The sequence below is a fragment of the Xyrauchen texanus genome, chromosome 36 (genome assembly GCF_025860055.1).
Source record: "Xyrauchen texanus isolate HMW12.3.18 chromosome 36, RBS_HiC_50CHRs, whole genome shotgun sequence".
NCBI classification, from domain to species: Eukaryota; Metazoa; Chordata; class Actinopteri; order Cypriniformes; family Catostomidae; genus Xyrauchen; species Xyrauchen texanus.
In genome coordinates this window covers 29,987,266-30,010,660 of record NC_068311.1, presented here as the reverse complement: position 1 = coordinate 30,010,660, position 23,395 = coordinate 29,987,266, and the positions used below count along the sequence as shown (strand labels likewise).

The window sequence follows — 23,395 nt, the reverse complement described above, 5'->3', positions numbered from 1 at the left end:
ATTTATTTGGGGCAGCATCTCTTCTGATAACATTAGGCATATATATCAATATTATGTGGTAAGTGGCAAAAGATCAGACTCCGGTCACGGTCATCTCACTGGACGCCGAAAAGGCATTTGATATGGTAGAATGGGATTATCTTTTTAAGATTTTGGATATATACAGGTTCAGGAATACTGTTATTGGATGGATTAAGTTACTTTATTGATACCTGGTAATGGCAGTACAAACAAATGGATTAATTTCAGATTATTTTACTCTGAATAGGGGCACATGGCAAGGTTGCCCTCTTTCCCCATTATTGTTCTGTCTTGCCCTGGAACCATTAGCAGCCGCGATAAGAAGGGAGGATGATTTTCCAAGAGTGGAGGCGGGTTGTGTGGCGCATAAGATTTTGCTTTACGCAAATTATATTTTATTATTCCTCTCTGACCCCATTAGATCTATACCTTGCCTCCATAGAATTATTAATTCCTTTTCTAAGTTCTCGAGATACAGAGTCAATTGGTCTAAATAAGAAGCCTTGGTTCTGACAGCATACTGCCCAGTTACAGCTTTCCAGCCAGGCGACTTCCAATGGCCCAAACAGCATTAAGTATGTGGGTATTTTATTCCCAGCAAATTTGTCTAATTTAGTAATTCTGACCCCTTAATAAAAAGGTTTTCGAGCGATGTGGGCAGGTCGGCTTCATTACATTTATCAATGATTGGAAAGGTTAATGTTATTAAAATGAATTGAGATTGAAATTGAGTGTTGAGATCTTTTGAAAATTTGGTTCAAAATGTTGGGATTCCCAGATCTCAGTTCTAAAGGTATTTACATCTGTGCTACCTGCTCTGTATTGTTTTTGGGAGTTGCACACACCCCCATAAAGCAGCAGATTTCCTTTTGGAAAAGGTCATGAGGCATCAGTGTATTACCCCCTACTAATTCAGAGTCTGGGGGACAGAGCTTCAACTTCACTCAAGAGATTATGGGAGAAAGATTAAAATTTGGTATTGGAGGAGGGAGTGTGGGCTAGGATTCTAAAAAAATGTCAAGTCTGCATCTAGAGATGCAGGGTGTGCCGTATGCAATTTAATATTTTACATAGATTCTATTGGACCCCTTCTAGATTATATAGGCTTGGTTTTAAAGACCAAGAAGATGCCAGAAGATGGAGACACAACCCATGTTTTTGAGGGTGTGTTAAGATCCAGGAATTTTGGTTGAAGGTTCAGAGTTTTTTGTGTGACGTGTTTTTTATTTTGTTATGTTTATGAATCAATAAAATTTTTGAATTAAAATAACAAAAAAAATTGTCAATCATTATTACAGTGTCTAATCTGGTACTTGCAATTTAAAGAATGAACCTGTCATAATAACACTTAGAATGTGAGATGTGCACATTCAGTGATTCAAAATACTTTTAAGTTATTGCATAAAACTATCATGAACGAAATTCCACATATGACATTCCTCAAAACCACACTGTGAAATTTCTGCAATCAATCATGGACAAGCCTTGTGACTGTCCAACATTCACCCTTTCAGAATGCTAGTCTGTGCCCCAGACGTTATTGTGATGGCAGAGAGAATGGCGTAAACAGATCTGTGGGGGCTTGTTCCATTGTCCTTATAACATGCTGCACTGACCAACTAGCAAATGCGCACTGATGGAATGACTCGCATTGATCCCCATCCAATTGTGTGTGTGTGTTTATATGCAGGTTTCACCTGTGTGCCACCACTCAGGAATACACAATGCATTGCAATTGGTTTTCTTTACAAATATCCATAATATGCACTCTAAGCGGAATTGGGTGGAAATGTAGTTTATAACACTTTGAAACCAAATTTGACAGTTTTCAATTTCTGAAACATATCTGCATTCCATTTTTTTTTTATAAATTCCTTGACAAACCCTTGTGACAAACATTGATGCAAATTTTCCACATTTTAAAGGAATGCTCTGTGTTCAATTTAAATTATACACACTGTTGATTACTATAGAAAATTATTTCAACTCATCCCATTACATTTAAATTATAAAGCAATCAGACCATAGAAATTGCTCTGGTAAAATCAGGTAAAAGCAAGAGCAGATAAATATATGTTTTGCTTTTAAATCCCTCTGCAACACTTTGCTGCATAGATGTCCATTGTATGTGCTTTACTGTAAATGTGAGCTTTGGTTGCTTATACAAACCGAGTGACCATTTAAATTTTTTTAGCAAGCTTACATGCTATAATTTCTACATGATTATACTTAAAGGAATATTCCGGGTTCAATACAAGTTAAGCTCAATCAACATTATTAATGGCATAATATTTATTACCACAAAAAAATCATTTTGGGCCTGGGTAGCTCAGCAAGTAAAGACTCTGACTACCACCCCTGGAGTCGCAAGTTCGAATCCAGGGTGTGCTGAGTTACTACAACCAGGTCTCCAAAGCAACCAATTGCCCGTTTGCTAGGAAGGGTAGTGTCACAAGGGGTAACCTCCTCATGATCACGATTAAGTGGTTCTCGCTCTCAATGGGGCACATGGTAAGTTGTGCGTGGATCGCGGAGAATAGCATGAGCCTCCACATGTTGTGAGTCTCCGCGGTGTCATACACAGGGAGCCACGTGATAAGATGTGCGGATTGACAGTCACAGAAGCTGAGGCAACAGAGCCTTGTCCTCCGCCACCCGAATTGAGGTGAGTAACCGCGCCACCACGAGGACCTAGTAAGTCATGGGAATTGGGCATTCCAAAATTTGAAGAAAAGGCAATGTATATGGGAATAAAGAGTATGTTGCTTATACAGTACATGTAAACGGGAACGCTGCTTTCTCACAACAACCCGCTTTCTGGTGTCCATGTAAATGAGTGTAAATGAAGGGCCATAAAGGGTTTAAGCATAACCCGATCACCACATGTAGATTTTTGCCCATTTCACTGATTTTGCTCAGTGTATTTGCTCAGTGCTCAGTAATTTTGCTCCAATTATTTCAGATCTCATGTAATCAATAGTATGTCACCAATGCTGTCCATAGAGAGTAACTTGTTTTTAACCTAGAACATCCTTTTAATTTCAAGTTTGTTGCAAAAGGTTTTGAAATAATCCTTGAATTTGACAGCACTGACACAGAAACCAAATATTTCTTTAAAGATCCATTTTATTTGTTTTGCACACCATAAATTACAAAACAAAAAATTCAGCAATCTAGCTGCTTCATGACCAAACCATTAAAGGACATCAAACTTGCATGTGCCCTCTAGTTATTGGATGGTATGTTTGCCCTGTTATGTGGGTCAGTGAACGCTTGTTGCTTAATGCAGTTCATACTGTGGAGGTCAGAGCTGAGCTGCTTTGACTCCACTAATCCAATCTGAGCACATAGCAAACAAAAATATATTGCATGTATACCATAGTGACCAGTCACATAAAAAACAGATCAATCTAAAAATTCCTTGTACATATTGGCTAATCCTTTTGACAATCTAAATGTAAATGTATCTCACTGGATGTAACTTTAACTGAATTCTTGAGTCTTATTTCAGAGGACTGTTTAACTGAGAAAGTGTTAGAAAAATGATGCAAACTATTGGATACATTTTTGTGCAAAAATCACCATTATGCTACCATTTGTAAATCAACACAGCATTTCTCACATTTTATTAAAAAAAAGGGGTTTGCTGCGTGCAGTCTTCATTAGCAGGAGTTTCTTCATGAATGTTAAAACCGCAAAGCACAGCACCTAAGAAATTAACAGAAGCATTAAGTTAAATTAACTACATGTATAATGCATTGCTATATACCCTCACTGCAATGATAAACATAGATTTTATGTACGCATTTTAAATAAATGATCCCAGGTTAAATACTTTAAGTTTTTTTTACTTTTGCTTTTACAATGTGTGTGTCTATGGTTGCCCCGTAGACTTTCTTAGTTCATACGTGCATTTCCACACATGTTTTATTGAGATACAAGCCCAAATTTCTGAACAAGATAATTTACAATTGTAAAATAATCATTATATAAATCTAATACAATTTATTAGGTAATGTTGCATCTGTAAAGAACCCTTGTACCTGTATCTTCGAGGGCAGCCATGGTTCCCAATCATATACTCCTGTGCATAGCAGTGTCTTCTACACAGCCCTCGATATCCACAAGTCCACCCCTGCATTTCTGTGTCATTAGCTGTTGGGAATATATCCTCACACAGTTAAAACACATACAATATCACAACCCATGATTGTAATCCAGAGAGAATTTCAGCATTTGTTGTACAATACAAGCAATACCTATAAATTGAAAGATTATAAGCACATGTTGCAAGGTGGGACTATAGTGTATTTAAATGCTCTCGTACCTTCCCCAGATGTTAGCAGCAGCACAGTTATGATGAGCAGTCTCAGTGCCCTCATGTTTGTTCCCATATTGTACCTCATAGCATCTCTGGCTCTATGGCTGACCAGTCACATTTATATTGCAACCCAGTTAGAGGGGAGGAGTAGGTGGGTGTGGGTCAAGTCAATTCTATCTATCTATCCGTCCGTCCGTCCGTCCATCATTTCTTTCTGTCTGTCTGTCTGATTTCTGTCTGCCTGTCCATCTGATATATCTATCTATCTATCTATCTATCTATCTATCTATCTATCTATCTATCTATCTATCTATCTATCTATCTGTCTGTCTGTCTGTCTGTCTGTCTGTCTGTCTGTCTGTCTGTCTGTCTGTCTATCTATCTATCTATCTATCTAATCTGTCTGTCTGTCTGTCTGTCCATCCATCCTTCATTCCAGGTTTCAATAATGCATTGGACAGTTCTTAACCCAGTTCCAGTGATTTCAGAAGTCTCCTTAGTTGTTTTCTTTGCTTGATGCAGGCCAATAATTTGACCATTCTGAAACACAATAACATCTTTTCCATGACCATGGTTAAGAAATGAGAAGCTACACAATGCCTTGCAAAAAATCTAAGATCTAATAAGACCTAAGATCAAGAATTGTTGCTTTACATAAAGCTGGAAAGGCTTACAAAGTTATCTTTAAATGCTTAGATAACCATCTGTCCACAGTTAGACAAATTGTCTATAAATGGAGACAAATACTTGATGGAATAATTGGAACAGGTTAACATCTCTGTCCATGAGTTTTACTATACACAAAACATTATCAGGCATGATGTCCATGGCAGGACACCAGAAAGGAAGCCGCTGTTTTCCAAAGAAAGGAAGCCGCTGTTTTCCAACAAAAACATTGCTGCGCGTCTGAAGCAGTGGTGTGTCTAGGCAAGAGTCGAGTAAGTGGGGGTTTGGGGAGGGGGTTGCCCCATGCCACCCTATGCCACCATTCTGGCCTCGCCCCTAGTCCTTGACACTCTACAGCACTACTGGGAAAATGTTTTGTTTGGGAAGAACACGCAGCACTACACCTGGCATAAAAAGGGCACCGCATACAAGATGAAAACATCAACCTAACTTTGAAGTATGGTGGAGTGAGCATCATGATTTAGGGCTGCTTTGCTGCTTCTGTGTCTGGACTGCCTGCCATCATAGAAGGAAAAATTAATTCTGAAATGTATTAAGTTATTCTACAGGTTTATTTCAGGGTGGCTGTGTGCCAGCTGAAGATCAGTAGAAGTTGGGTGATGCAGCAGGACAATGACCGTAAACATCAAAGTAAATCCACTACAGAATGGATTCAAAAAAAGAAAATCCACCTGTTGAAATGTCCCAGTCAGAACCCAGACATTAACACAATAGTGATGCTGTGGAATGACCTCAAGAGAGCAATTCACACCAGACATCCTAAGAAACTGGCTGAGTTGCAGCAATTCTATAAGGAAGAATGGTCCAACATTCCTTCTGTATTTTGTACAGTTCTAATCCACAGCTACCAGAAACGCTTAGTTGATGCTATTGCAGCCAAAGGAGAATTGATCAGTTATAAAATCCAAGGGTTCGTTTACTTTTTCCACAGCACTGTGAATGTTTAATGAGATGTGTTCAATAAAGACATGAAAGATTATAATTGTTTGTATGTTGTTAGCTTAAGCACATTGTGTTTGTGTATACTTGTGACTTTGATGAACATGAGATCACATTTTTGACCAATTACGTAATGCAGCAAAACCAGCTAATTCTAAAGGGTTCACTTAATTTTTCTTCTCACTGTTTATGTAAAATCCAAATAAATACTTCCTGCTAAACCAGTGTTCAGTATGACCTCATTTAACACTCCTATGTGTGTGCTTCTGCAGTTGAAACTCATTTATAAACAGGTAATTGTGCAATTGTGTACAGCCAGGGACTTTGTCAGCAAAAAAGGAACTATTCAGAACATGCCGCAGCTCACATGCCAGCCCTTGTGACCAGGACCCTCTGTCTACACCCAAAACTGTTGAAGCTGTTGAGTAATGAAGCTTACTTCACTGACATACATTTGTGTTTGTGACGAGGAGGAGGGCGGGGCCTGGCCATGAGGACACACGCCGGGCCCTGAATTGGGCTAATCAGCCAGTAGGGGTCTGATCCAGAGGCGCCAGTTCGAGAGAGAGAGACACATGCGACTGTTTTGTGTGTGTGTGTGTGTCTCTCTATGTGTTTGCGTTATGTTGTTTTAAGTTAATTTCTGTCATTAAAGTTTACGTTGACTGTTCTGCCAGTTTCCGCCTCCTCCTTAACCATCCTTTACCTGTCCTGTTACACTGGTTCCAAAACCCGGGAGGGAGGAAGGATGCGCTGTAGTGGAGACCTCGCCACTGCCTTCCGCCGGTAGTTGGAAGAACTACTGCCGTCTGCCAAGAAGGGGAGGAGCCATTTCTTCCGCCAGGGGTCGGAGGACTCCCTGCCGTCCGCCCGGGGTGGAGTGGCTTTCATCCGCCAGAGGAGTGGCTGAGTACCAGGCAACGGCGTGTCTGGGGACTGGTGTGCAAGTTTTTCTCTCTCTCTCTCCTCTCTCTCTGTCGCTCCGCCTTGCTCCTTCCCTCTTACCTCTCCCTCCTTCCATCTCTCCCAGGGCTCCAGAAAGGTGGGGAAGACCTGCCGGCATGGACGGAGGTTTCCGCGGCCTGAGTCAGGGGATGGAAGAGTGTGATGAGGAGGAGGGTGGGGCCCTGTGTGCCCATGAGGACACACGCCCAGCCCTGAATTGGGCTGATCAGCCTGGAGGAGGATAAAGACGGGCTGGAAGTGACAGTTTGAGAGCGAGAGAGCGAGACACATGCTGCCACTGTGTGTGTGTCTCTATGTGTTAGTGTTATGTTTCTGTCTTTAAAGTGTACGTTGACTATTCTGCCGGTTCCTGCCACCACCTTGCCCATCCATTACCTTTTAAAGTGTTGTTAAAAATGGGAATAATTACAATGGTGTAACACAAAGTGATGATGACCATGACAGCTATGTTTACTCCAGTCCTTTAAGCATTGCAAAATTATTTTCAATCAAAGCCACCAGAGCATTTGCATTAAGCATATTCTCAGTGCATTCTGCACAGTTGGTTCAATGAGTAAAAGTATCTGGACTGTTAAGACACACTTAAAATAATATAAATGTCATTGCATTAGACAACAGTTGGCACAAAAACACTTTTTAAGCAAAACATTTCACAAAAATATTGTTAGGTTTCTAAATATAGACATAGAAATATTCAAAATTAAGATAAAACTGCATTTTGGCACAATGTAGTTGTCAAACGTTAATTCAGTTGTTCTTAAACTGGTCCTAGAGGCCCGACAGCACTGTAAATTTAGCATGTTACGCTTTTCAGATACACACAATTTAAGTCTTGGAGACTCCACTATAAGGCGATGAGTTGAATCAGGTGTGTTTGATTGAGGAGACATCCAAAATGTTTGAGAGCCACTGCATTAGTGGAACATGTCCATACTTACTATGATAAACTACACCTGTGGTTACTCTGCTTGGACTCCTGTGTGAGCTTGAGGGAACTGACTTTAACCCTCCTGTTATGTTCGGGTCCATTTTTGACCTGTTTACTGGTTAAAAACAGTTTAACACTAGACTTAATCTTAACCTTAACAGTGACAAAATGAATATGTTAAAAAAGTTTTTAGGTTTTTACAATATTTCTTTATATTTATAGAATGTTGAAGTCCTAGCATAAACCTATATTGTTCGAGTCAAATCTGACCCAGGGTAAATACTGCTGGTTTTCAATGCAGCTGTGAAGCGCCTATTGAGTCAAGAGTGTCACAACATCTCTCTCTCTCTCTCTCTCTCTCTCTCTCTCTCTCTCTCTCTCTCTCTCTCTCTCTTAAAGAGATACACATAATTGTTCATTTTACTTTATCAAAATCAGCAAAGATTTCACCTTAAAAAAAACATGTGAATTAAAATATGAAGGCAATCATTTTAGGTGACCATTTTTCAAGGTCTTTTAGTTCCAGAAGAACAGAAACTTTCACTGGGAAGCAGTAAATATCTAATACATTGCATACAACAAGGTGTATTTAAAATATTTTAAATACAAAATATTTATCATGTTGATGATGTAGAGTTTTAAGAAAAAAGTTTATGAAATATGATATGCACAGCTTTATAGGGTTAATATTTGCAGATGTTATACACAGACCTTCACATTCTGACAAGACTGTGTGTAGTACACACACACACACACACACACACACACACACACTTAGTTATATGTAGTTGTTCAACTGAACCATGTTGATTCGACAATTTTTCAATATTCCTATGGTTATAATGTTAAAGATTATAAACCATGATTGTTTTTCTTTCAGACTAATTAAATTTGTAAGTAATATGAGTATCATCTTATAAAGCTTGTAAAGCTAAAAAGTTAACTGTATATCTATTGTACATGTATAGTACCACAACTCACAATTAGGCAGCAGTCTTTCCACTTAAAGTACTACTATAGAAGCCTTTATTCAGTGCCAAAACATATATAACAATTTTCAAGTTCATAATTTATAGATAAGTGTGCTGTAAATGTACTCAATTTCGATTTAACTCAATATGGGTAATTTTTGACCCGAACACCAGAGGTGTCATTATTTTTAAACATAAAGAAGGATTCAAATAAACATGGGGTCATTTGGTTAAAAATGGCTCAGAAAGAAAATCGAATCAGTGCATTGATACACACACGTTTCATACTAGTATCAGGGCCTCTGTATATCTGCTGTTTCTGTTTGTCTTCAAAGTAAATAGGCTCAAAGTTAGGGTGCAATGCATAGGTAAGACATCCCTTAAAGGTTTTTCCTCATTAAAAAAATGTAACTCCTAAAGACATGAATTGCAATTTTGCAATATATGTAGGAAATCAGGACTGTAGTCATATCGGTAGCCTTATAAAAGCTGTTTTATTCTACATGGAGAGGGTCTGCACATGGGGGCTGCCATTTCAGAATCACATGACCAGCCGAATACTACTCACTTAATCTATGTAATCATCCTGTTATTTGACACTTTCACTCATTGTTTAAAGCTATTATGGCTGACTGTGAATACTACATTTCTACGATGGCATCTTAAACTGAAAACTATTGATTTTAAATGATACTACATCCAAACCACTAGTTATCAGTGTAAGTCCAAGGTGGCACAAAGACAAAAGTTGCTGAGTGCACGTTTAAGGAAAATGTGCCTTTTTTTCTGGTTGCAATGTGTGTAAATATTGAATATATATTTGTATTGAATATTGATGGAGCAACATAATTTGTGCAGAAATAAACAATAACAGAAGGTTGTATTGATTTAGATTTTTTATTATTTAATTTATTTTAGGTGGTGGTGAATTATTGATAGTGTAGGAAAAGATGTCAATAGTTGTAGAACAAAATTTGTCAAAATACTTTTTAGACAGTAAGATGAACAAATTAAGATAAATAAATAATAATAATAATAGTAATAAAATAATAAAAACAAATTTGAGGTTGTATAATTTTCTGTTAAATTCAATCACGTTGTCTAAAAATATATGAGAATTTCAGGGACTCTCATGCATACATTTGCAACATTTTAAAAGTAATTAAACATTATATCAAATCAAACTCAACCTTTAGACAATGTACTTGACCTCATGGAACAGAAAGATTTTGCAGTAGTGACAAACAGGTGTTAAGGAAAAGACTGTGATAGTTTTTGTTGCTATTATGTTTTCTGGGAGAAAATAAAACCAAAAGTGCCTTTATTTTACCCTAATATTAATATTCTTAAGGAAAAAGCAACAATCACAATATATATATATATATATATTGTGATTGTTGCTTTTTCCTTTGTAGATGTGTATATCACTTATATTAAAACATTAATAAACACCAACACCTCAGAAACGCCTAATAAACGCTTTTTTGTTATAATAGTAAGATTCACTATCCTACCTAGTGAAAAGTAATCAGAAAACAAGTCTTTCCATGAGTTATTACCGTAATTATTTCAATATGCGCGCACATAGATTTTAATCGCGGCTGGTTTGACCGTGAAAATCTTATCAACGGCTGGCGTGACCGGAGTGAACTAGACAAACTGGTTTGAAGCAACGATCATGACGCTACGGTGAAAAACTGCAAAACGCGACGCAGCGGTCAAAGACATCCGTCTAATGCATAGCCTTCATATTAACGTTCTGTCAAAACGTTCCAGTGGCATCAGAGAATGTCACTGTAGAAAAGTGCTGTTAAAGATTGTCAGCTGCCACTGTATCCATATGTGCGCGAAGAAGCGCGCGCATCGCCCTCCGATGTTCATCGGCGCTCCGGTACAGCGGCTAGTGACGTCACCTTCTAAACAACGAGCGCAGGTAGCTTGATTGTAAACAATAATACAGTCGAGTAGAGAGTGGACGACTTGGAGGGGAACTCAGGATCAAAACAAATGCACATGAATTCATTACACTGACCAAAATCGGATTTAGTCGCAGAACATTTTAAAGGAATGGCATGCCTGATGGCAGCTTTTTCAATCAACAATACTACAGTGACCAACTCTTTCATAATGGTGAGATTGTTTAATTTCATTAACTTCTATTTAGAAAATATGGTGGAATTGTCTTTTTTTTTTTTTTTTTTTTTAAATAGTCCATTATATAGGCCTATATATATTTATTTCATAATTGTATTTAACATTAACATATTCCTAATAAACCAGCCACACAAACTAATTTAATAAGATTCAAAACTCTGTGCTTTAAATAGCTGAGCACTAATGTTGCACTTATGTCTGCATCCCAATTGAATTAGAATAACCCTCACTGACTCCATGAGTTTACCATTTAAAATGCTATGCACATATCTGTTAGTCAGTGTATTTCACCTGTTTCACCGGGACTTTTTTGTTGTCATCTGCATAATTGTACTAATGCATAATATTTCACTTTGCAATATAATTTAGCACTAAATTTAGACAAATTGGAATATATTATTAAATTTCAACTGCAATGAAGATGTGAATTTTAACATATCCCTCTATAAAACACTGCACACTTTTAATATGCAAACACACTAAATGCATTATACTGATATTTGGACATTACTGTTTCCCCTGAGCTTAAAATAAGCTTTGACTGATAGTAACCCCATCTGCCTTCTGTGCATGGAGGGAGAGGGATTAGGTTATCTCCATTTATATTTAGTGTGCATTTTCCAGATAAAGTTTACTGTAGGCTACTGGACATTTCTGCCCCACGTTCAAAGTTTGCAGCTCTAGTTATTATTTAAATAAAAGAACCAAGTGTTTGTACAGGTTTAATATTAGCATGGAATTCCCCTAAAAAGTTTTGTGGCTGTAACATATACTGTACAGTCAGTGATTGTATCAGATGATTATACCATGGTACTAAATAATTACCATATTCATATTCCACACTACTACTCTAAGGTACCTGGAGAATTGAGTGGAACTGGGACATGTCCAAAAATCATGGTACTGCTATTGTACATTTCCAAAATAATTAAATTAATAAAAAATATATAATACAAAAATGAATATAAAATGTTTTAATATATATATATATATATATATATATATATATATATATATATATATATATATATATATAAATGTACAATAAAGATTATGTACAATAAATATACTTTTTTTGTCTTTTGATAAGAACACATGGTATGTACACGGTATTCCAAGATACGTCACACAATAGCATGAGATATGTCCAAAAACATATTACCATGTTACATGTTCCAAAAACCTTGCAATTTTTATATTTTTTCAATTAGTTTTATATTTCAGTGCTGAAAATCTTGTTTTCCTCAGACTAAACACTTTGAGTCTTTCCCCTCATGACTGCAGAGTATCATATAAGCTCTCCGTCTTTCCGTCTACAGAATACAAATGGACCTCCCGATCTTATGCTGGACCCTAGAAGTGTGTGCGTGTCCATCGACGAGGTGATGTCCAATCACGTCGGCAGTCAACAGATGCCGTTGTTAAACACACACCTAAAAAAAGTAGAGAACAATCTAACTGAAGCCCATCGTTTCTCGTACCTTCCCCGCAGACCAGCAGTCAACATCGAATTCCAAGATCTCTCATTCTCAATTCCTGAGGGACCATGGTGGAGAAAGAAAGGTAATGTGTGACATTTATGCTTCAAAGAACCTTAACATTTATTCTAATAAATGTCAAAACGTTTGTACCATTTAAGAATGCATATGTAGGATGTAACACAGAGGCAAATAAGCAAGATTGGCAGCTCAAGCAAGGTCACAGAAGAAGGATGTTTAAACAGTTAGTTCATTAAATGGACTGTATGCAATTAATTAGAAGAATAGAGCATTATTTTGTGCATTAACTGCATGCTAGTTGGATGTGACACTCTCCTTTTGTATGCATGGAAAATGTGGTTCAAGATATGGATGTAGGCTCTGTTAAATTATAGACAATGTAAGTAATATTAATTATAATCATCTTCTGACACACAAATCGTGGCTAATATTAACAGTGTTTGAATCACTGAATGCGCTTCACTTCTACAGGCTGATTTTGATTATAGAAAAATGACATTCATTTATTGAAACACAAAAAAATTAAACAAAAATATTTCTAAATTCAAATTGCACTTCAAACATAATGAGAATATAATCAAAATAACGACGTGGTCCAAAAAATCATACCATATGCAAACATTTTACCCTCTGCAACTTCTTTCACCAGCCTATTTTTGCCAACAATGACAACAGGTGGAAAAACACCAATACAAATTAGAACATAAATACAATAAATAAAAACATAGTAATAATGATAATAATTGAAAAATAAACCATGACCTATAGATAGTTTAAGACAAATCTCATATATTTGTGTTTTATAAAACGGCTACAACAGTGATTGTCATGGACATTATTTGATGTTCCATTTGAGTTTAGAAATTAACTTTATTAGCACCTGCTGGTGCAATCTGCAGGAACTGAATTTAGACAATACACTGAAAACAGATGCGGTTTTGAAACATCTCAGTGTAATTACCTATTTCTCAGGAAAATAACAAATTGCGCTTTTGCGCTGCTTCATTACCATACAATACACCCACAGTTTGCATGCATACACCCTCAGTTTTGCCCTAACACCCACAAATAGCACGCAAACAGTCCCACCCATGGCCACTTGCGCTTTGTGCTGGCACAAAAATTGTGCTTAGAATTACCGCTCTTACTAAAACTGATATTTGACTTTACGCATTAACAAAAATAGAGCCCTATTTGTTTATTCATTTTATTTTAAAATGTAGCCTTGAGCAAAATCCGGTGAAATGAGTTAAATATGGCATCAGAGTGATATTTAATATACAGACCAAGTGCAACATTTTGGGGATGCAGGCAAAAAGGTTCTATAATGATATAGAGTTATGAGAGTGTTGGAAAAAAGATGACTGAAATATATTCTTTTATATGGTACCTCTTAAGATAATAGTTCTATCTAAATACAGCAATATTAATACATATTTTTAAAAGAATTATTCAGCTTTATTCATTATATCTTAAATCTCTTGGTAGCTTTATCTGTCTGAAATGTGCATATCATTAGCTGTATATTTTAATCTAACTTACTGCAGGAGGGATCTGATGGATTCTTTTGGAAATAGCTTCAGAATTAGTTTTGCTTCCACCTTGGCGAATGAGTACTTGACTAGTGCTCAGCATACAAATAATTTGAAACATAAGCGGTCTTTTGTTTGCTACACTATTCGCTGGACTGCTCATCTTCAGCATATGTTATATGGGTAGCATGGGTTGTGGAATGGAATAGCCAAATGCAGTGCTTTGGTTTAAGTTTTTACATTTTTGGTTCCAAAAACTGGATGTTATCCTGAAATGGCACCATAACGCATAAACCAGCAGTGCAGTTAATTAATTATTTAGCACTACATTTGACATAACAGCCCAGCTGTCTGCTTTCCCAGCTTTTTTATGTTTTATTTTTTTACTTTTATCTTAAGAAGGTTGTTTTTCTGATGGGCAGTCTTCATTTGGTTTACCATCTGGATTCTAATTAGCTTAATATGTTGTTATAACAATTATTTTCTTTGTTATTCCAGACATCACGTCAGGTCTTATTTCTGTTATCCTTCCCCTATAGCTCCAGAGTATTTTTGGACGTGCTCATTCGCTGCTTAGTGTGACCTAGCGCTTCTGCAAAGCAGAATTAATAACTTAGCCAAAGGCCCTGATGACATTGTTTTTAGGACTAAGTCTGCAGATTTTCAACCCGATCTTATGATGAAGGTACTAAAGTGTAAAGTGTACAAATGTACTAATTTCAATCCCATAGAGAAAAATAAACGTACTATGTTATCACGATTGTAACTAAGTTTAATCCCTAAACCAGACCTAACCTTAAAGTCTATTCCCTTACCCAAATCCTAAACCTAACCATGATTTTAATAGTAAAATAACTTTGAAGAAAGAAAACATTGGGGTTTGTAACGTAATGAGGAAAGCATATTACAGGTTATTGACATACATCAGCCAGTTATATGGCATAAATAAATATGGATTAAGGAACCAAATTTGTTCACAGAAGGTTCTTTTCGTAAATTTTAAGTGTTGTATAAGAGGTTTGTTAAAATGTGTTGCCTGTATTGTATCGATTTGAAATTCTGTTTGTTGATTGGTTGGTCTAAAGTCGTACCTTTTCATAAGAGCCAAGTCGTACCATATCTTTACCAATACAATAACAGATGTTGTTTATGACGCATGTCAGCATAGCAATAAGATGAAATATCCTTACAATCTCAATAATTGAACAGTCTACATAGTCCGAGCGCCAACTTTTCCATGCACATAAAGATTTACTGCATTTTTACTCTCTCTGTTCTTCATGTTTGTTGAAAACTGCAGTTGCAGTGAGCTTTTTAATATTAATTTTAAACTAATCTAATAAAAGTTATCTTGTTATTTCTGTCTGAATCATACTCTTACCAGTCGTAAAAACGTTACATTTCGCCATATTATTATCCATAGTATGTGATACTAGGTACTGCATCCTGATTCCTCTCGATTGTTTAGGGCACCCAGCTGGAAGAACATAAATCGGCACCAAAGCATACAGCCATTTTACACTGGCACCAACGTCTTACGAATGGGCTGTCTTCATTTATGGCTTGCACTTTGCAAGCGCTTTTTCGACAGCCATTTCAATTTTGCCATATTATAATCCTTCACTAGTAAGTAGGTATTGCATCCAGGTTCCTCTCGATTGTTTAGGGCACCCAGCTGGAAGAACATAAATCGGCGCCAATGCAAACAGCCCATTTACACTTGTTACCAACATCTTACTGGGCTGTCTTCGTTTAACACTTGTGCTTTGCACACTTGATTTCAACATCCCACTTGCACCTAAAATACCAAATCTCTTTAGCCATACCCACTGACTTTGCGAGTATAGCATATCGCATAGCTTTGTGCTTAAGACATAGTGGTCCTAAAATATAGCCTTATGTTGCAAAGTCTCACGCCAGATGCCAGATTTAACATAATAAAATCTGGTCCACATTGCACCTTATTCTGGCAAAGAAATGCTTCCTTAGACAGGAAGAGACTGCCTGATTGATATGTGCTCTTTAAAATAGCAAAAAAAAAATTGAAATAAGTTAAACCACAATAATAGACTGACGTGAACAAATTTGGTGTCAGAGTGTCTCAAACAAAACATCTTTCAAAGATTTGATCCCAATAACCTCACAAACCTTTTGGCAAATCTGGTGGTTATTTAATCCTCAAAAGCACTAATTGTATCAACTCAGTACCGTGTTAATTCACATGCACAAAAAAAAAAAAACTTTGTGCTCTTGGAACTCTCGGAAGTTGCTTAAAGCCAGCCAATCAGATTAGAGCTTAGTACATAGAGAAAGTGCTTTCCAGTTTAAAGTGCAATAACAGATGTACAATGTATGGACTGTGAGACATGTACTGTCTCGATGTATTAATCTGATGGTATAGGAGAAAGTATTACATAGAATAACATTAAAAGAAATACATATAAATAGAATTTTGAACTCTGAATTTAGGCTAATTTTACTTTATTGTGAAAAATTAGTTTGAAATGTAGAAGCTTTTGCCTGAAATACAGAAGCAAGCTTGTTCTTTCAGTGAAACTTCAAAGCCAGGTTTCACTGTTGTTTCCTCCAACACTTGTCCCATGAAATATACATAAGTGCTGATCCCATAGCCAACTGGCTCATCGTACAGGTGACTTAACTTTAACTCATTGATTTTGGTTCACTCCCTGGCCATCAGATTTCACCAAACAGGGCAACATCATGTTCAGCACAAAGCCCTGCCTTCATATTACACATTCAACATCAGAGACAGTAAATGCATCAGAGACAGTCAGCCATGGATAAAAGTATTTAGTCAGATAATGATCAGGGAGAGTGGAAGTATGGTACAGATTGGGAGGGGGCCAGTTTGATCCTGGTGCAGTTGCAGATATAACAAGGAATCAAAGCTTTTAGACCTAAAAATAGCACTCACTGGCCGCTACAGTAAATGTATTTTTGTCAATTGGAGATGATCTTTAATTTAATATTGCTAACTAGGTTGTCAACTGAGTTAACTGACTATGCAAAATTGCAAATGGGTAGTTGACATGAAATATTTTGAAAAGCTGAGGACCGGAGTCCTACGCTCTGACATGCTAAAAGACATGTAAAGCTTTTTAAACAACATTTTGCTAATTGTTTTACAATGTATGACCTCATATTTATTGTGAGACTATATGGAATATTTGTACTTTGAAAAAATAATTTATCACATGACAGAATCATTTAAAATGAACTACAGATGCAAAAATGATTCAAAATGATGAAAAAATAAATGGTGAGCAGTTACAGAATATACACTCACTGAGTACTTTATTAGGAACACCTGCACACCTACTTATTCATGCGATTATCTAATCAGCTAATTGTGTGGCAGCAGTGCAATTCATAAAATCTTGCAGATACAGTTCAGGAGCTTCAGTTAATGTTCACATCAACCATAAGAAAATGTGATCTCAGTGATTTTGACCGTGGCATGATTTTTGGTGCCAGACAGGCTGGTTTAAGTATTTCTGTTATTGATCTCCTGGGATTATCATGCATAACAGTATCTAGAGTTTCTCAGAATGGTGCCAAAAAAAAAAATCATCCATAAATGCTTTGTTGATGAGAGAGGTTAATGGAGAATGGCCAGACTGGGTCAAGCTGACAAAAAGGCTGCGATAACTCAGATAACCACTCTGTGCAATTGTAGTGAGCAAAATAGCATCTCAGAATGCACAACAAATCAAACTTGAGGCAGATGGGCTATAAGCAGAAGACCACGTCAGGAACTTATAGTTCCTGACCATAGTGTTCCTAATGAAGTGTTAAGTGAGTGTAGAATTTCCCTTATAAATGTACTGTATATAAATGACCTAACACCTAAAATGAAGATCCATAGACATTTTATGCATCGGAAATCCATTTGTGCACGAAATAAAAATAATTATGAATTTAACATTAAGCCTCTTTAATACAATTTAAAATTCAGCTATTACTGCAAAATAAAAGTCAACATTTCCATGGAAAGCTAAAGTCAACATATAACTGCATCTGTAACCCATTTTACTTCCGTAATGTGACATATCCGAGTGAAACAGGATTTTCTACGGGATCAAAATGTAGGGCAAAACTTTATTTTATCCATCAGGACTTGATTGTAATTAGTTGTTTCCATAAGACAGGTAGTTGGGGGGAGGGGTTGAAAATAAGAGGGCTTGGTGATGTCAAACTAAAAGGAAAGTCATTTCAGAGGAGGAGCTAGTTATTATATTTTATTGAAAGATGATGAAGACAAAGGTTACATTCTGAATTAAATACAAGAGAATGTATGCTCTGACTGTCTTCTATTTAAAATTTTTTTATGTAAAACCTATAAAACATTTAATAACTATGCGATAATAAACATTTCAAATATGCTACATTGTCATACTTATTGTCTTATTAAGTCTGTCACATGACCTCATTATGCACTTGTTTAATTCCAAAAGTGGTGTCCAGTTATTTGGGAAACAAAAATATGCATTTTTAATAAAAAAAAATAGATTTTTAAATAGATTGATTTTAAAGGAACAGTTCCCTCAAAAATGAAAATTCTCTAATCATTTAAGCTAATCACCCTCATGCCATCCCAGATGTGTATGATTTTCTTTATTTTGTAGAACACAAAGGAAGATTTTTAGAAGAATATTTCAGCTCTGTAGGTCCTCACAATGCAAGTGAATGGGTACCAAAATTTTGAAGTTCCAAAAGTACATAAAGGCACCAAAGTAATCCATATGACTCCAGTGGTTAAATCCATGTCTTCAGATGTAATATGTTAAGTGTGGGTGAGAAAAAGTTAAATATGTATGTCCTTTTTTACAATCAATCTCCACTTATAAGTTCTTCTTTTGTTTTTGGTAGTTTGCATTCTTTGTGCATATCGCCACCAACAAATAATGAAAAGCACTTAAATAATGATCTGCTACTAACCCACACCTAATTTATCGCTTCTGAAGATATGGATTTAACCACTGAAGTCATATGGATTACTTTTATGCTTCCTATATGTGTCTTTTGGAGCTTAAAATTTTGGTACCCATTAACTTGCATTGTGAGAACCTACAGAGCTGAAATATTCTTCTAAAAATCTTCATTTGTGTTCAGAAGAAGAAAGAAAGTACACACATCTTGGATGGCATGAGAGTGAGTAAATGGTGAGATAATTTTCATTTGTGGATAACCTATTCTCTTACTGTCATGTTAACTTTAAGCAAATACATGCAACATTGATTTCAGTAGCATCTAGCATTGTTTTACTGAAAAGCAGTAGAGAATGACGGGCATGTTATGACGGTGGGAAGCAGGAGAAGGCAGACTGATGTTTAGGATCCACACGCAGTTTATTAATAAGCAAAAACAGAAATAAACAAACTCAGGAACAAACGAAAAGTCCACGATGGGAAAAGACTAAACTCAAAATACACACAGGTGAACACAGGTTGACAAAACATCCACAAAGGGCAGGGTTACCACGAACGAACACGAGTGACAAAAAGTAAACATATGCACGGACATGAAACATCAGCATTCAACTTACAACGATAGACAAGGAGTGGAAAACACACAGGGTTTATATACACAGACACAGGAGGATCACAAACGACAAACAGGTGCAAACAATGACACAATAATGGCAGTGAGAAGATCTGGGAATTGTGGGAAGTGTAGTTTTACACACAGACAGTGAGACTCAACAGGGAAAACGTGACATGGAATGGGATCGGTGAAGGGTGACACGGAAAACATGGGGCAGACAAACACAGGAACGTGACATAGCCCCCCCCTCAAAAGGACCGGATTCCAGACGGTCCTAAGAAGCAAAAGAATAGAAAAAAATAAACAAATGGTCAAGGAGAGAGGGGCTAGAAAAGGGGGAAAACAGACAGACCAAAGGGGGCACAAGGGACAATTAGGCAGTCCATTTGGGCACAAGTGGCAATTAGGCAGTCCACGGGGGCACAAAGGGTAGACAGGCAGACCAGGGAGGCCGAGAGGGCAGTCTGGCAGACCAGGCAGGCCGAGAGGGCAGTCTGGCAGACCAGGCAGGCCGAGAGGGCAAGCAAGCAGTCTCTGGGGGTGTGTGAAGGGAACTGGGTCAGGTGGCCTGGGGGGCGTCCACAGGCTAGGGATAGGCTTAGGAGGCCAGGGAGGTATCGACCGGGCAGGGACAGGTTTAGGTGGTCTGGGAGGCGTCGACCAGGCAGGGACAGGTTTAGGTGGTCTGGGAGATGGCCATAGAGCAGGGGCAGGTTCAGGGGGCCTGGGAGGAGGCCATCGGACAGGGACAGGTCCAGGTCCAGGAGGCGGCCTCAGGACAGGGATAGGTCCCGGAAGCGGAGCTGAGAGGGGCTCTGGAGACGAAGCTGAGGGAGGCTCTGGAGGCGGAGCTGAGGGAGGCTCTGGAAGCTCAGGAGGCGGAGCTGAGAGGGCCTCTGGAGACGAAGCTGAGGGAGGCTCTGAAGGCTCAGGAGGTGGAGCTGAGGGGGGCTCTGGAGGCTCCGGAGGCGGAGCTGAGGAAGGCGGAGTCGAGGATGGCTCGGGAGGCCCAGGAGGCGGAGCCGAGAGAGACCCAGGAGGCGGAGCCAAGGGAGGTGGGACCATGGAAAACTCTGGAAGCTCAGGGGGCGGAGCCGGGGGAGGCTCTACAGGCAGAGCAGAGGGAGGCTCAGGAGGTGAAGCCGAGGAAGGCTCAGGAGGCGGAGCCGAGGAAGGCTCAGGAGGCGGAGCCGTAGGATTCTTTAGAGGCGGAGGCCTGGAAGGCTCTGGAGGCGGAGCCGTAGGAGGCTCGGGAGGCGGAGCCGTAGGATTCTTTAGAGGCGGAGGCCTGGAAGGCTCTGGAGGCGGAGCCGTAGGAGGCTCGGGAGGCGGAGCCGTAGGAGGCTCGGGAGGCGGAGCCGTAGGAGGCTCGGGAGTTTCTGGGAGAAGAGCCGTAGGAGGCTCGGGAGGCGGAGCCGTTGGAGGCTCGGGAGTCTCTGGGGGCGGAGCCGTAGGAGGCTCGGGAGGCAGAGCCGAAGGAGGCTCGGGGAGAAGAGCCGTAGGACGCTCAGGAGGCGGAGCTCTGGAAGGCTCGAGAAGCTTGAGAGGCGGAGCCCTGGAAGGCCCGAGAGGCTTGAGAGGCGGAGCCCTGGAAGGCCCGAGAGGCTTGAGAGGCGGAGCCCTGGAAGGCCCGAGAGGCTTGAGAGGCGGAGCCCTGGAAGGCCCGAGAGGCTTGAGAGGCGGAGCCCTGGAAGGCCCGAGAGGCTTGAGAGGCGGAGCCCTGGAAGGCCCGAGAGGCTTGAGAGGCGGAGCCCTGGAAGGCTAAAGAGACTTGAGAGGTGGAGCCCTGGGAGGCTCGAGAGGTGGAGCCCTGGAAGGCTCGAGAGGCTTGAGAGGCAGAGCTCTGGGAGGCTCGGGAAGCTTGAGAGGCAGAGCCCTGGAAGGCTTCAGAGGCGGAGCCGAAGGAGGCTCGGGAGGCGGAGCCGAGGAAGGCGGCGCCATAGGAGGCTTTAGAGTCTTTGGGAGTAGAGCCGTAGGAGGCTAGGGAGGCGGAGCTGTAGGAGGCTCAGGAGTTTCTGGGAGAAGAGCCGTAGGAGGCTCGGGAGGCGGAGCCGTTGGAGGCTCGGGAGTCTCTGGGACGGAGCCGTAGGAGGCTCGGGAGGCGGAGCCGAAGGAGGCTTGGGGAGAAGAGCCGTAGGACGCTCAAGAGGCGGAGCTCTGGAAGGCTCGAGAAGCTTGAGAGGCGGAGCCCTGGAAGGCCCGAGAGGCTTGAGAGGCGGAGCCCTGGAAGGCCCGAGAGGCTTGAGAGGCGGAGCCCTGGGAGGCTCAAGTGACTTGAGAGGTGGAGCCCTGGAAGGCTCGAGAGGCTTCTGGCGCTGGCTCTGGCTCTTGGACAGTCCTGGTTACTGGCACTGGCCCTTGGACGGTCATGGCTGCTGGCGTTGGCTCAGGGACGGTCGAGGCCGCAGGCGCTGGCCCAGGGACGGTCGAGGCCGCAGGCTCTGGCTCGCAGACCGGGGCAGGCGTGGGCCAGGAGGCGGAAGCCTGTCTTCTCCTCCTCCTCCGGGCAGACGAAGTGGACCGCGCTGGCTCATGGAAGGCGACTGGCGTGGGGGTGAGCTTGCTGACAGATGGGGCTGGCGTGACAGGAAGCGCCACGGGTGACTGGAGAGTCACCACTGAGGGAGGAGAGGTAGGGTCCTCTTCAGCGACACCCACGGTGAACGGTGAGCCGCAGACCAATAACGTCGCCTCCATGAAGTCACAGAGCGTCCAGTAGCGCGTTGCCGGTGGCAACCGCTCCTTCAGCCCGTCGCTCAGGTTGTCCCGGAAGAAGACCACAAGGGAGGAGTCAGGGAAGTCTGAAACGTTTGCCAGAACAAGGAAGTCATGGATGTGGTCTTCTACCGGTCGGTCCCCTTGCTTCAGGCAGAGCAGTTGGTAGTTCGCCCTTAACACTGCTGGATCCATGGTGTGGTCTATCATTCTGTTATGACGGTGGGAAGCAGGAGAAGGCAGACTGATGTTTAGGATCCACACGCAGTTTATTAATAAGCAAAAACAGAAATAAACAAACTCAGGAACAAACGAAAAGTCCACGATGGGAAAAGACTAAACTCAAACACAAAATACACGCAGGTGAACACAGGTTGACAAAACATCCACAAAGGGCAGGGTTACCACGAACGAACACGAGTGACAAAGAGTAAACATATGCACGGACATGAAACATCAGCATTCAACTTACAACGATAAACAAGGAGTGGAAAACACACATGGTTTATATACACAGACACAGGAGGATCACAAACTACAAACAGGTGCAAACAATGACACAATAATGGCAGTGAGAAGATCTGGGAATTGTGGGAAGTGTAGTTTTACACACAGACAGTGAGACTCAACACGGAAAACATGGGGCAGGCAAACACAGGAACGTGACAGGGCATAGTTAGCTTGTGTATTATCAATTGACTGCAATTGAAACCAGGCATTTGTCTAGTTTCTGTCTAACAAATCTTTATAATTCATACTTGGAGGAAACAGAGAGAGACTGCAGCAGTCTAGCTTTGCTCTCACTGCTCAGCTGGTTACTATCGGTCAATAAACTAAAGTAACCTCTGCTCAGAGCTGTTGGCAAGGTGCTCTAGAACAGGATGAAACCATCAGCTGTGCACTTGAGAGAGACAGACAGAGAGAGAGAGAGAGAGAGAGAGAGAGAGAGTGAGAGAATTAGATTAGAATGTTATCTGGCCCTAAACAGAGAGTATGAGTTGGCAAAATATCTCTTTACTGTCAGAGATAGAAAACAGAGACAGACCCTAAACAAGTACAGGCTCAGTGACCACACATTAGCGATTGAAACAGGAAGA

At 40.0% G+C, this 23,395-nt stretch overlaps 1 protein-coding gene across 1 annotated transcript in view; it reads left to right on the top strand.

Moving 5' to 3' along the window:
- The first annotated feature begins 10,400 nt into the window (after positions 1 to 10,400).
- Positions 10,401 to 23,395, top strand: part of LOC127629439 (ATP-binding cassette sub-family G member 1-like) — a 48,950-nt gene continuing 35,955 nt past the window's right edge. Inside the window, exons 1-2 of the mRNA XM_052106531.1 lie at positions 10,401 to 10,963; positions 12,307 to 12,550. Of these exons, the coding sequence (XP_051962491.1) occupies positions 10,901 to 10,963; positions 12,307 to 12,550 (307 nt within the window). The 5' untranslated portion in view covers positions 10,401 to 10,900. The remainder of the gene's footprint in view (positions 10,964 to 12,306; positions 12,551 to 23,395) is intronic.